Source organism: Siphateles boraxobius, unplaced genomic scaffold, assembly GCF_051911475.1.
Source record: "Siphateles boraxobius isolate OS27281-9 unplaced genomic scaffold, OSU_SipBor_1 16, whole genome shotgun sequence".
NCBI classification, from domain to species: Eukaryota; Metazoa; Chordata; class Actinopteri; order Cypriniformes; family Leuciscidae; genus Siphateles; species Siphateles boraxobius.
The window spans coordinates 19,458,407-19,473,031 of record NW_027508766.1 but is presented as its reverse complement, the minus strand read 5'-3'; the positions used below and the strand labels follow the sequence as shown (position 1 = coordinate 19,473,031).

General features: G+C 36.4%; 1 protein-coding gene across 1 annotated transcript; it reads right to left on the bottom strand.

Annotated features, from left to right (window-relative positions):
- Positions 1-5,724: 5,724 nt before the first annotated feature.
- LOC143739410 (uncharacterized) lies at positions 5,725-11,313 on the bottom strand. The gene is made up of 11 exons (XM_077231926.1): positions 9,899-11,313; positions 9,687-9,795; positions 9,507-9,587; positions 8,973-9,087; positions 8,175-8,291; positions 7,994-8,085; positions 7,624-7,741; positions 7,401-7,502; positions 7,152-7,325; positions 6,271-6,447; positions 5,725-6,053 (listed from the first exon to the last, which is right to left on the bottom strand). Exons 5-10 carry the CDS (start codon positions 8,185-8,187, stop codon positions 6,287-6,289), a joined length of 660 nt encoding a protein of 219 aa, XP_077088041.1. The 5' UTR covers positions 8,188-8,291; positions 8,973-9,087; positions 9,507-9,587; positions 9,687-9,795; positions 9,899-11,313; the 3' UTR covers positions 5,725-6,053; positions 6,271-6,286.
- Positions 11,314-14,625: the final 3,312 nt, after the last annotated feature.

Here is a 14,625-nt window from a genome sequence, read left to right as displayed (position 1 = left end):
CTTGTGGCTTTGCCTCCAGCCTCAGTCCTCTGCACTCCATCTCGGCCTGTCGACCTGCCGGCTCCGTCTTGGGTCCTCCCACCTCCGCCTCCACCAGAGACCCTCGAACCATCGGCTGCAGCGGGTTCCCTCGTCCTGCCGGCTCCCTCTTGGTCAGTTGTCACTCTGCCTTCGCCACGGACTTACGGTCAGTCTGCTACGCTCCATCCCTCCACCCCTTCGGCTACAGCGGGCTCCTCCTTCCTCTCGGCGTCACCTCTGTCCTCCCTGCCTCCACCTTCGCCTCTGCTCTCGGGTACTCTGGCTCCATCTCCAGCACTCGTCGCCGCGATGTCGCCTGGGTCTCCAAGTCCAGCGACGTCGTTGGAGTCCACCGGCTCTCCGTCTGCGCCGATGGGTCCTGCCGCAGAGTCTCCGTCGATCATCCCCCAGCTACAGTCAGACTCAGTTCCACCTGGTCTCTTCCCTCCGTCTACTCTGCCGTGGGCTGTCGGTACTGGAAGGCTCTGGGTCTGCGCCACCAGGCCATCTACATCTATGCCGTCAGGGAATCGTCGTCTTCCCCTCACCATCCTGCCACTCCAGCCTCTCTTATGCACTTCGTCTTCGTCTCGTCCACCACCTGAACCTCCTCCGATCCCCCCCCTCCGTCATCTTGCTACGGCGCGAGGACGCGCCTTGCCGGAGGGGGGCATTATGTCACCATTAGGCTTCTTTTGACTTTCAGTTTGTTTTGTTTTGCCACGTGTGTTCCCCAGTCTGAGTTTCCCGCCACCAATCTGTATCCATGGACACTGATCACCTCCCTCACAGCTGCCTGTCATTTTGTAATCATCTTCACTGTGTATTTAAGTTCCTGCCTGTCTTCACTTCATGGTCCGGTATTGTTTGTTTACACGCTGTTACACCTGTCTGCCTGTTTGCCTGTTTCCTGTCTGTGGATTAAAGTACGTTTTTGGATTCTATCTTCTGCCTACGTCTTCCCTGAACCACCCTCGTGACAGCTGAATTATTATTATTATTCTCGTGTCCACATCACAGTTTTTTTTCCAACAGTGGCTATTGCAGATAAAGAAGCAAGCAGCATGGGAGAGAGTTCTGCCCTAAACAGCTCACAGACAGAGACTCCACCAACAGACCCAGCATCAGAGTCCACACCTCTGCTCAGCCCTGAGTCTGTCACTCTTTTACTTCCTCCTGCATCTGCCTCCTTGGCTTCTCTTGTTTCGGTCACAACCTCCTTGACATCTCCTATGTCTTTATCCATTGCACCTCCAGTCTCCCCCCTGACTCATCCAGTTTTCATCTCCTCTTAGTCTAGTCCTTTATCTTCTTCTCTGGCTTCTCCTCTGCCACCAGCCTCTACCCTTTCTACCTGTTCTAAACTGTCCACTGAGCTAGACATTCCAGGCCCAGTCTCTTCCTCACGAAAAAAAAGACAAATAAAGCAGATCATAAAGGTATGTGTGGATTTGTTGATTTGAGGATTTTCCTTTTGACATATGAATCAAAGCTATGTTTGATTTTGCAATGTGATCACAGTTTTATTGCTGAAAGAACAGGGCCTTTCTCATTGTTTTTTGAAAAGGACTGGGTTAGAATTCTACCAATGTACATATTGTAATATTTTCTTTTGCACACATTGCAACATATTTATAGCAAGCTATTCAGTGTTATGACCATACAGTACCTAAGCCCTCCTGTTGATCTGAGTGCTTCTATTGTTCTCCTCATTTGTAAATTGCTTTGAATAAAATCGTCTGCGAAATTATTTAATGTAAAAAAATATATAATTAATAAACGTACATTTAGTATCCATCTTATTTTGCACCATTGGAAGTAAGCTATTTTCTTTGAATGTGCGAGCCTTCCGATTTATTCCCATCTAAAGGTAAATGAATAGAAGAATAACAAAGTGAAGTACATGTGCTATGAACCATTGTGTTTGGTTATGATAATAAAATTGAAAATGTCTTTTGAAATTGAAAGCTTCTACAGCTTTATTTAATTAATCAATTTTAATAAATTGAAAGCATATTACTCTGGAAGTCAAACATTTTTAATGAACAAATGCTGTGGCACTCTTAGCTTTTCTAAGTTAAATATGTGTATTTACACTATACATATATGTATATGTAAAGAATTTGTGTTGTTTTGACCATTCCCCGTGTTCATACAAATCATGAAATTAAGTGTCCCAACAGTGTTTAAAAAACATGAATCTAAGATGTAACAGCAGGAATAATAATTACAGTACATCTCGTAACGATTGACTACTTTATCATGAGCATGTGAGCATTGTAAAAAGACAGTCACCAAACAATAAAATCGGTAACTTAAACAAAAAAAGACAAAAACACACAAGTGTGGTGTGTTATGGGAATTCCCATGTCTAAAAAATTAACATTGCCATATTACTGTAACATCAATCAAAACTGTTCTGTTCGTATGTTTACACTAAGCTGCAATTTTGATTTTCCTTTTAAAAAATTGCTTTATCCATGACACACATGGTAATGTCTAGAAGATGTGTGTTGAACTTTTTCTTTTACTTATGTCTGTTACTAATTATATACATATTTTAATTTTTTTTCAGAATGCCCCATGCATAAAAAATCAACCAGTTTCCCCTACAAAAAAAATTGAGGAAAAGAATCAGGGAGATTTGTTTCAAAAAACATTTAAAAATCCTGAAATAATGAACAAACCTAAAAACACATTCACAATAACTTCCAATGTAATTGCAAAAAACATGACCAAATATACAAAATAATTAATTTAAGGTTTAGGTATTCATATAATTCATGTTATAATGTTCAACCGTGGATTTTAATAAGAAATATTTTACTTCACAATTTAAGTTGTGCAAATTAAAATCTTGACTATAGTAATGGTTGTGTGACGACAAATAAAAACTGCTGTATCATATTTTACAAAATTGTATTGATAATATAGTAATAAAGTAATTGAATTATTCTAATAATTAATAATTAAAGTTTTATTATGGTAGACTTAGTCCCACTTACTATTAATTTCACTTGGATTTAATGTTGTATTTACCGTTCAGCAGAAGTATGATTGTAACTTCATGTGTTGTAAGTAAATGTCATTAACATTTACCCATGTTTCTTTCTGTTTCTGCTAAGGGTCATGCGGAGGTGTTGGTGCAGTGGCATCCTTGCTCTGGATGGTATGGATATTATTTGAAGTTTACTGTACTGTAGAAAATTGACAGAACTAACAAAAATATAAACAGAGAAAAATTATAAACATTACATAAACATTTATTCAGTTTTAACTGAAGTTGCAGTCTGATCAGGACTTCAGACTTCAATTTAATGTTGTGCTTTTAATTTTTATCTATTCTTTAATGCTTTCAACCACTCATAGTTTTAAGTGTTTACTTTTTTATCAAGCCTTTGTTGAGAACTGCATTTTTTTTGTCTTGAACAATGATATTATAATTGATTGGGAACACTCAATCAAATGAGTAAAAAATGTGACACATTCTGACTAGTGTGAATAATTAAATCCTCTGCTGAATGCATATTTTCAAACAATTACATTATATAATATACAAAATACATTATATGGGTTACATAACTGAAAACTCATCTTATTGTACAGAACCAAGATTATTAGTATTTATATTCCAATAATGAACATTGTGACTAACACTTTATCCTGAAGATGTGTGTGTGTGTGTTCCGATGTATTGTTTGTTGCTAGGTTGTAAAGTAGATGCCTTGTATGACAGTTACACTTGCAATTTTGTCTTTCAGTTTTAAGGCATATCAGTTCTGATTGATTCTTGTGTTCTGTTTCTGTTATCTGCATCTGTCATTTAAGAGCAAAAATATATGCACTGTAACTAAATGCATTTACTGCTGAAAATTTCAGAAAGCCACGTTATTATTATTATTATTCAGTTTTATTATTCATTACCCTAAAGGACCTATTAGCCCACATTCAAGATGTGTTTTTAAATCTATAATGTGTGTATGGGAGGATAGACAAATATATTTTTGGGCCTTGGGCTAGAAGCATCTGAAGCTGGTACTTCCTTTCTCTGCAGGTAAGAATACAAGGAAGACTAAATACTATACATACGAGAAAATGCTTTTTGTTGAAGGATGCCCCAAGACACGCCCAGCTGCCACTGGGCTTTGATATAATTGGGTAATGTACAGTAGTCAAGAATTTCCCTCTGTTATAAAATCATTCATTGCAGAACTTGTTATTGGACTGAGAGATCTAATCATTGCTATGGAAAACCGCTGTCTTTGCTACACATTTAAAAACAATAAATAGCAGAATTGATAAAATTAATCATGATTTTGTGTGCCTCTGGTCCTTTCCCTGGAGTCCCACACTTTGCACACACACACACACACAAACACTAGTATTCCTATCATAATGGGGGCATTCCATAGACGGAATGGTTTTTATTCTGTTCAAACACCAGACCTACCCCTCACAAAAAACATTCTGCATTTTTAAAATACATAAATCTGTATGATAGGAAAACCAGTACACATATGCAAACCCCCCCCCCCCCCACACACACACACACACACACTCTCTCTCTCTCACAGACACACACACACACAGACTCTCTCACACACTCACACACAGACACACTCTCTCACACACACAGACACTCTCTCACATGCGCACACACATACACTCAAACACACAGACACACACACTCTCTCTCACATGCGCAGTTTTGCGCAGACACATACACTCTCTCAAACACACACACACACTCTCACACAAAGACATGCACACTGTCACACAGACACACACTCTCTCAAACACACACTCACATTCACACACACACACACACACACACACACCGAATGTCCCTAACCCTAACCTACCTATCCATCTATAAACAGGATTTTTTACAGGAGTAGAATCCTGCAACACAATGATTCACAGGGATTATATTTGCATATGCACACACACACACACACACCACATGTCCCTAACCCTAACCTACCTATCCATCTATAAACAGGATTTTTTACAGGAGTAGAATCCTGCAACACAATGATTCACAGGGATTATATTTGCATATGCACACACACACACCACATGTCCCTAACCCTAACCTACCTATCCATCTATAAACAGGATTTTTTACAGGACTACAATCCTGCAACACAATGATTCACAGGGATTATATTTGCATATGCTCTCTCTCTCACACACACAGAAAAAAATTATAATTAATATATATTTGTAATATATAAATGATAAATACACTGTATTCTACAAAATCTGTATAAGTATTTTGTGTTGTTCATGAGTACTACAAATAAAGTTCATGTTAACATATAAAATCATATTTTAGTATTTAAGAAAATAAACAGTTAGTTTTATTAAAATTACTTAATATATTTTAAAATGGGATATAAAACTGAGATTAAATATTGAGTCTGTGCATACAAATTAATATGAACTATATTGCATTAAAGATCAAAATGTATAAGTTAATATAAATATTTATTAAATGTGCATAAATAACAAATGATTTTTAACAGTTAAGGTGAAATGTAATGCCACATGTAAAATCTGAAATATAAAAGTAACAAGTAAGCAAGCTATGCCTCTGTAACAATGGTGAAAGAGGCACATGGATAATGTAGAGCCTTCTGTTATCCAAATCTGCAAAGAATTAGAACATGTTGGTGTGAGAAAAACAACAGACACAGAAGCTCAGGGTTAGAATGACTTTTACTTATTTATTATTTATTTAATTCATCTGAAAAATATTTATTTTCCAGACTCAAAACTCAAGAGTCTGATTTGATCCAATGCAATGTTAGTGCTAAAACTTTAAGACTCTTCTTCAGAAAGTTCTGGACTGCTGTTGTCCTCACTGTACTCTTCAACATCTTCCTCCAGCGTGAAGAAGAAAGGGTCTGTGTTGACACTGCCATTGGTGCTGGTGACTGCTGCAAGTTTTTTCTGCAGAATGTGGCACTTGTGTAAGATACAGCAGTATAGCCCCCTGTGTCCCTCTTCGGTCAGCTCTCTAGGCGGCTCTTAAGTAAAAAGTGAAGAAAATTGACATTGATATTTAGGCAGCATTTCATAAAAACACAAAACCAAAAAAAAAAAAATAACAGCTCATTAGGTATTGTGATTTAAAATTTTAGATTTGAAGCAATATTTACAGGAAACTGTAACATCCTGGTTAATGGCAACTGGCATCAACATATTTTTACATATAAAATAATAAAAAATATTTATCGTACATACTATGGATCTTGATGTCCTATTTAGTCTCCTGAAGGAGACTGTCCAGTTTCTCCAATGTTTTTTTTAGATGTTGATAATGCTGAGTCATCTCCTTTACAATTATTATCTTCTCCTCCTCCATGCGCCGGACCAGCATGACTTGGTCAAACACTCGCCTCTTCAAGCGGAGACTCACCACTGTTTTTGAAAATAAAAGTGGAGGAAACATTTTTTTTAACTCTAACACAACATATTCAGCTTTACGTCTAGCACAGTGTTCTTCATTAGTAATTTTGAGCTCCTTGAGAATAATATTAAGTACTTTATAAAATGTATAAGGGTAGTAAATATAGAAAATATCCTAACTGTTTCATCCCTTAAGTATGCATATAATAATCCAGCCAATACACCTAATTGACAACAACTGAAACATCACACTACAATATAACAGAAAGTTAAAGAAATGCTCATCCCAGTATTAAGATATGTGTTTATTTTTTATTTTTATTAAAGACATATTGAATGATGTAGGGTGTCTAATTTGTAGGCATATGTATTTCATGCTTGGGTTGGATTTTGCCATTTCAGGATAGATATGGATTTCATCTTGAATGTGTTTGGTTATTGGAGCTCTTATAAAAAGAAAAGTGATGACCACTACTAGTATAGAATGTGTCTTATAGGAGTAACAATATCTATTAGATTATCACTATATCATATGGGAACATTACAGATTATATTTCAGATAACAACAGCATATATTATGTTTTATTCTTTACTGTATGTTGCACCTTTTTTTTTACAGGGTGGCAGTGTTAAATCGCTCACTGTTATTACATGTATAAACAATCAACTGTATTTTGTGAATTTAAAAAAGCACAAAAATACAACACATTACTTACCATCTCCTTGTTCTTCCCAAGGCAGAATAAAATCATCAGAGAGACTGCATGCTGCTTTGCTGTCAATTTTCTCTTCACAGACAGGAATGGTGTTGTACAGCACTATCTTCTCTCTAAGTGTCTTTTTGAGCTCACCAAGTCTCCTCCGTTTGCGTTGCCTTGTTTGGTTGCTGTCTGTAAGAATAAATTTTTTTATTAGAAACACATTTTTTTTCCAAATTCCAAGTTGAGTGATGTAGCAGCAAATACCATTTTGTCGATACAGATCATGCTTCTTTCTTCGGATGGAATAAATAATCTCATCGATTTCTCTCTGGAGCTCTTCCTGGCTACTGTGAGCACTGTGTCTCTCTTGAAAACCAGAAATAAGCAAAGTCGACCGTTACAGAAAAAACAGTGTCACTGCAAAAATGTAGAGAAGTTTATGTAAGTAAAGTACTAATTTATACACCAGCGCCTAGATTAGACATACCAGTGGCTGCCCATTGCTTGACATCCCACACCCACCGATCTGCATCCTCCATAGAGATGTTTAACTCCTGCTTGAGACTCTCAAGATTGGCTGCTTCCATTTCTGCTCTCTGTGTAGTCTATTTAAAAAAAAAAATGACAGAAAACATAGCATAACTGGAAAATTTACCACAAATGCCCCCGAAAAAAATGCAGGGAGAGCGCGATCACAGTCATTGCCAGTTATGCAGTCAAGATTATACATTTGGTGAATTCGCAGGGACAAGCATAGCCGGAGTGCAATGGATGACCCACTTTCTTGATTATAGTGTCTCCAGGGCCCAGAAAACACCTCAGACCCGGTGGGTTAATGTGCAGTGTAGGCTTCTTACTTTGACAAATCTTTTGGCCAGTGTCTTGTGGAGACTCTGCACCTTCCTGTGGTTCCATCCCATGGCAAGCACAGTTATCATATCTCCTCTGCCTATAAAAAACAAAACCAATAAGAACAAATCAATTGTACAATCTAGCATTGTGTGTACAACACAAGGGTTAACCCTTTTTTCAACCAACCTGACTTGGTCATGTACTTTGTAGTAAGAGCTGCCCTTGAAAGGGGCTATTGACCTGTTCCACCTCTTCACCAACAGTATTTCCTGCACCATCCTGGCTTCTACCGCCCCACCTAACCTGCTCCAAAGAATACGATCAAGACCTTTATCATCAAATCTTGTTTTTGTATCCTCAATTGAATTTGGCCATGAGCAAATTTTGATGTTTAATATGAGAAAATATAAAATGTTCTGAGGTAGGATAATAATGAAAGAAAAGTTTTCACAACTGCAATTGTGCAGTTAGAACTTTTGGAAGGGTTTAGGAAGCATATCCAACAAACAGCCCCGCTGTTATACCAGAATGATCAGTAGGATTACTGATAGTAATGTTAACTATGTTTTAAAAGTTCATAAGCGTTCACAAGCGTGTGTGTGTGTGTGTGTATATATATATATATACACACACACACACACACACTAAATAAGTGGTTTTAAACATGTCCTTGAGGACCCCTATCACTACACATTTTGTATATCTCGCTTATATGTCACACTTGATTTAACTCATCAGCTCATTGGTAGAGACTGCAAGACCTGAATTGGGTGTGTCAGTTAAGGGAGACAAACTGTACACAATGCAGTAATGGGGTCCTCCAGGACAAGTTTGAAAACCACTGCATTAAAGTATTTCACTAATGTGCACTATTTTTTTTGAAACGTGCATATTTACACAGATAAAAATCAAGCTAAATTTTTCTGATGCTGCAATAATACGTTTCTAAAAACTTTAAACGTAAACTTAACTTGCACACTGTACCTCACATTTGCCAGTGTGAGCCTTGGCATGCATTACAGAGAGAAAAGGCTACATCATGGTCAGTGGTTGGAGCTCAGATAACTTCTCTGCCATCTTTTCCAAATAAGGCCAGTACCTGTAATGGGAAAATTTGACAAAACTGGTAAGGAGACAAACCAGGACCTATGTGACTTGTTACCATATTAATTTTCTAATTCCATAATATATAAAATGTGTGTTATTCCCATGCATGGCATATATTATTAAAGGTAAACATCAGTAAAAACTTAATTTATCATTTGGCAATGGCTATCTACCTGCAAGCAATGTCTATACAAAAGAATGTTGCATTTGCAGCTTGTGCCAGCTCCTTCTGCAGGAACATTGGGTAGGCATATTGGGTATATATTGAATACCCAATTCTTATATGGCTTTGTCACTTCATATGCATGATAGAAATGTGAATTACATACTTTTGACAGTTGCCTATATGTGACATTTTAAATTTAAATATAAAAGCTGAAATTATTTAGGCTTTCAATTCAATATGCTTACCAAGACTTGGGACCTCTTGTGGAATGTCATCAATTTGCACCTCCTCAACCTCTGAGAGCTCCCTAGTGCCAGCAGGTTTAACTGCAAACACAAGATGTAATGATATAGAAAACATTACTGCTGACCAAAAGCTTAGACACTTGTGAACAACAGTATGCAATGCATATATATTTTACTGACCAGATCGATTCTTCCGAACACGTTGAGGTAGGATGTTCCCCTGCTGGTTTCTCTTCCTCCAGGAGACATTGGAGACTTCAGTCCCCTTTTTTCCCCTTTTCTTTTTAGTCTAAAAGTAAAAACTAAATGATAAATTTGGGGAAAGCATTTGCAGAGGCATTTTCTTTTAAATTAAGGTAAATACCATGATAGAGAAATAATGTATGAAATACTTTTTGGGTTTCCAACTCATCAGCCATGGTTTTTGCTGCTTCCAGCCATTCATTAAATTGATTTAATGACTCTGATGCCATTTGTAGATGTTTTTAAATTAAAATAATTGAAGTATAGAGTAAAAGCACAAAGAAATACAAAACGGGAAAGAGAGAGGAGGAAAAAGAAACTGGCTCTTAAAAGAACCGATTGATTTGTAAAATATTTCAGTGATAAATGATGGGTACAAAAACCTGAAAACAAACAGATGAGATGATTAGTCAAAACAACCAGGGCTCTGTAAGAGTCCGCACGGACTGGTCCTTGTCAACCTGTGCCTGCCTATAAATCTGAATGCACTAGTGGGTATTATTTATTTTGCATGTGAAGTGGGGACACTTAATATTCAACAATATTACCGATCTGCCTGCATTGACACCATTATATGAGAACTGAAGTGATCTGGATGATGACATCACTGTTTTCTCCATAGCTAAAAAATAAATAATTCAAGCTGATTTGAAACAATCTGTATTGTAAAAAGCACTATATAAATATACTGGGATCTATTAATGGGATATATTCTGTGATATAGCATATATTGGGATACATTAGGCTGAAATTATTTGTGGCAATATGGCAGAAATTGCAGTTCATGACAGAGAATCTGATTAGTCAGACAATGTTTAGGTATTATGCAAGTCTTGGTCATAATTTAGGCTAATTACTATTTGCCATCCATTTGAACTATGCTGTGCTACAAACTGAATTTATTTTAATTAATTTAAGGGAATAATTTAGGGAAGGTCCCATTAATAATCCTGTTTCGATAGTTTATTGAGAACCAAGGATTTTGCATGTAAGCTAGCAACATGCTGCTAGCGATGAAGCTAGCTAGATATTAGGTAGCAAGAAAATAATGTAAGTTACTTTCTTAATGAGTAAAATGGAAATCGCAACTGATTTGTAACCCAGACGTCAAACTGCAATTATTTATTTCCACATGAATTACAAAAAACTAACACGACTACTTATAAATATATAAAAAACAGCAGCACTTAAAATTTACACCTTACCTACTACTATGACTGTCAGGAAAAAACTGGCCACGCCCCCTCCTCCTCTTCTCCTCATTTTTCTTCATCCTTTTCTTGGTTAATCGATTTTTTATTTATTTATTCAGCGCCACAAGAACGTGGTCAAATGGTGATATTGTTAAAAAAATTATCTGAACTGAAGAAAAAAATCTATCTATAAAAACGCTGAAAATGTTTTAAAAGCACTACAGATGATAAAATATATATGTCATGGTTTTATAATATGTAGTGCTTTTAAAACATTTTCATCGTTTTTTAACCTCGTTACAAAAGGTTTATTTTAAGTTATTTAAAAAAAATTGATAAGAGTTTAATTATTTTTATGTGGTTCTTTACTTACTAATAATAATTTTTGAAGAAAAAAGCACATCAAATACATTGTATACATTATATATATATATATATGTATATATATATATATATACACACCTCAGTTTTCTGTATTAAGCAATCTCGAGTAAATATAATAAAACAAATAGTATTTTAATTGGTAACGACGGTCGAACGCCATTTCATGACACACACCGTCATTATTAAAATGAGTGCTAGAGGGCGTTTAGCTTTAAAGCGTAAGTATAGGTCGTACTGCTTGCACATACGACCTTTATGGTCTTTTTTTGGAGGAGGACAGTCTCTTTTGAATTAATGTAAAAGATTAATTTTGCGATAGATCTTTTACGGTCTCTGTGTAGATAACAGTTAACGCCATTTTGTGGTTCTATTCGGCGACCATTAACATTATACAACATCATGTGCATCAAGCAATCATGTCAATTATATGCCCAGCAAGCATGCTATCTTTACCAATGCCTAATTTCACCGTGCTTAAATTATATTTAAACAGTGGCGGAACTAGAGTTTTATACATGGGGTGGCCAGGGGGTGGCCACTGCTACTTTCGGGGGTACACAGTACACACACACAGTGGAAAAGCTTGTGGAAGGAATTGGGTCAATCTGTTTGTGTCGAAGTGTTGAACATCCAAAATATTGCAGAAAACAAAGCTGAACCACCAAGTAGATAAGATACCGCATGTGTCTGTTATGAACTGCTGCATTTATTTACAAAAAAACTCACATTTACAACAAAAAAAAATTTAATTTAATTTAATCTTTTATTAGATATAGCAGGCATCAAGCAGACATGTCCTTGAAAAAGTTAAACAATTTTATTGCCCATCAATATAAAATCTTATCCTGGGAAGATTAAATACAACATAATTCTTTCTTTATAATAATTTATAATAATTCTAGTTCTAATTATTTAATTTATAATTATTTTTTTTGTGTTCATTTTTGGGTGAACAATCCTTTTAATCTGGCAAAATCATCTCAACTTAAATTCCTGAATTGGGTATGTGATTGACTGCTTGTGTCTGGTAGATGCTCTGACCTGTTGCTGGTTCTGAAGTCTGACCACACTGACTCTGACTAGCCAGTGGTGATGCAAGGGCTGGGGGGTCTGTTTGCACCTGATCTGCCTGTTAGTCCAGTCATTTTAAGCCAAAATGGGGGTCAACCTTGAACAAATTGCAACAAGCAAACTCAACTGATTTTGTATCCTCAATATGTCCTGAGTAAGGAAAAAAAGTCCCAAAGTAGGCTATCCCATTAGGGAAAGTTTAGAAAAAAACACAAATATAGCCTTTTTCTTATGAGAATAGGGTAAAAAGTTTAACCATTAGATATCACCATGAAAATTGATTACTTTGATTGATTACTTACATCAAGACAAACAAAAAATGTATTCCAAGTTTTTAAAAATTGTTTGTTAAGATGGACAAACGGTGCATAATCTAATTACGTATGTGGTAATTTGCATAAATACCACAACAGATCTAAACATTGGGTCTAGCCAGGTGAAAATGTCTTGTTGAATCTTGTTGACATATAACAGTAAAATACTTAATGTTAAGGTCTGAATGGAACCCATTTAGGCTACCCATGAGCATTAATACATAGAGGCAGGAAGAAGTACTTTAGAAACCAGCCTTTTTTAATTATTAAGAGATGGGGTTTGGGGCTGGGTCTGTGCGACTGTTTCTGGGGGACAAGTCTAAGGGAAGAACAGGAGACAAGGGTAAGGAGAATGCAGAAGACAAAAGGTAAGTAAAATAAAAAGTGAATCCCCAGAAACAGATTTCGAAACTTTCCCCTAATGGGATTCTTAGGGACTTTGTTTCCTTACTCAGGACATAATGAGGATACAAAATTATTTGAGTTTGCTTCTGTTGCAATTTGTTCAAACTTTTTTTCATAAAATGACTGGACTATGTTTGTGCTTATTTTAAAATAACTGATATCTCTCCCTTTCTTTTCATGTTTAATTGACCCTGTTCAAAAATATGACAAATTTAAAATATGATTCCAATCATAATCACATTCTAATCATCATCCAATTACCAACATTTAACTCTTTCTTGCCAGTATAAAAAAAAAGTGGTTTTGGTAATTTTCACAATTTCATGGCACCCCAGAATATTTTGTTGTATGAATATCTGGACATACCAAAAGAAAGAACAAACCCTGTGCTTTTAAAACAAAAACAAAAAAATAATGTTATTCTAGCTTCGTGCATCTTTTTTTTTAATCAACACTTGAATGTTGGCAAGTTTCATAAAAAGCAACATGAGCAAAAAGCTGAGAAAATCGCATTTTTATCAAAGACTACTATCTAGATAAGATTCATAATGATGATCAAAACACAGTAGATCGAGTCCATCAACAACCTACACCCATAAAGCTTCATAGTCCTATAGTGATCGCATTATGATATCGCTTGTTTCTGCTCTTCTTTGCCTGCGTTTTGATCTCCTATCCTCACATTAGCAAGAACATTTGTATACTGTAACGTAGGCTACACACGGCAAGGTACTGTATATGCGTGTATTAGGCCTAATGTAGGCTATTGGGAGCAAACCACCCTGATGCTAAACCTTAAAAGCTTACTTCAAATATGATGTTTTCTTATTCGGTGAAGTTCGGTATCTTGCAACCGTCTCTCGTCCTCTGCTCGTCCGTTTGAAAACTACGCGAGCCGCGCTGCCGGCGAACGTAATTTTAAAAAAAATCAGCATCAGCAACTGCCAGTAGCAAATAAAATTTTGGGGTGGCACCCGGGGTGGCCAATCGCATGTCAGGGGTGTCCAGTGCCACCCCGGACCCCCCTCTGGCTGCGCCACTGTATTTAAAATATTCGCTCCCTGGGCAGTTAAATAAATATGACTCATTTAACTTACATTTGACTTACATTAGCTGTTTAAGTTTAATTACTAATCTTAAATATAATTTAGTTAGCAATAATTAGCCTTTGCCTAGTATGTTATCTCCTTACATATACACAAGTTCTTGAATATCATTTTACATAACTTCTTAATATTATGCATTAACTTAATATGGCGAACTGGCGTTACATTTAAAAATAAATAAATATTAAGCAAAATGACAAAATAATTAATCAGAATACTTACCAAAAGTTGCTCCAGGTCACGCTTCCCCGTCTCTGCAAGATAGATTATTCATAAATCAGATTATTCAGATTGGCACAGCTACTAGAAGATTTACAACTGTCAGTCAGGTTGCTCACGTCACATCTACGTCGTCAAGCTCTGTTTGAGCCTGCGCAGTACGCTTGGCTATCAGGAAGTGAGT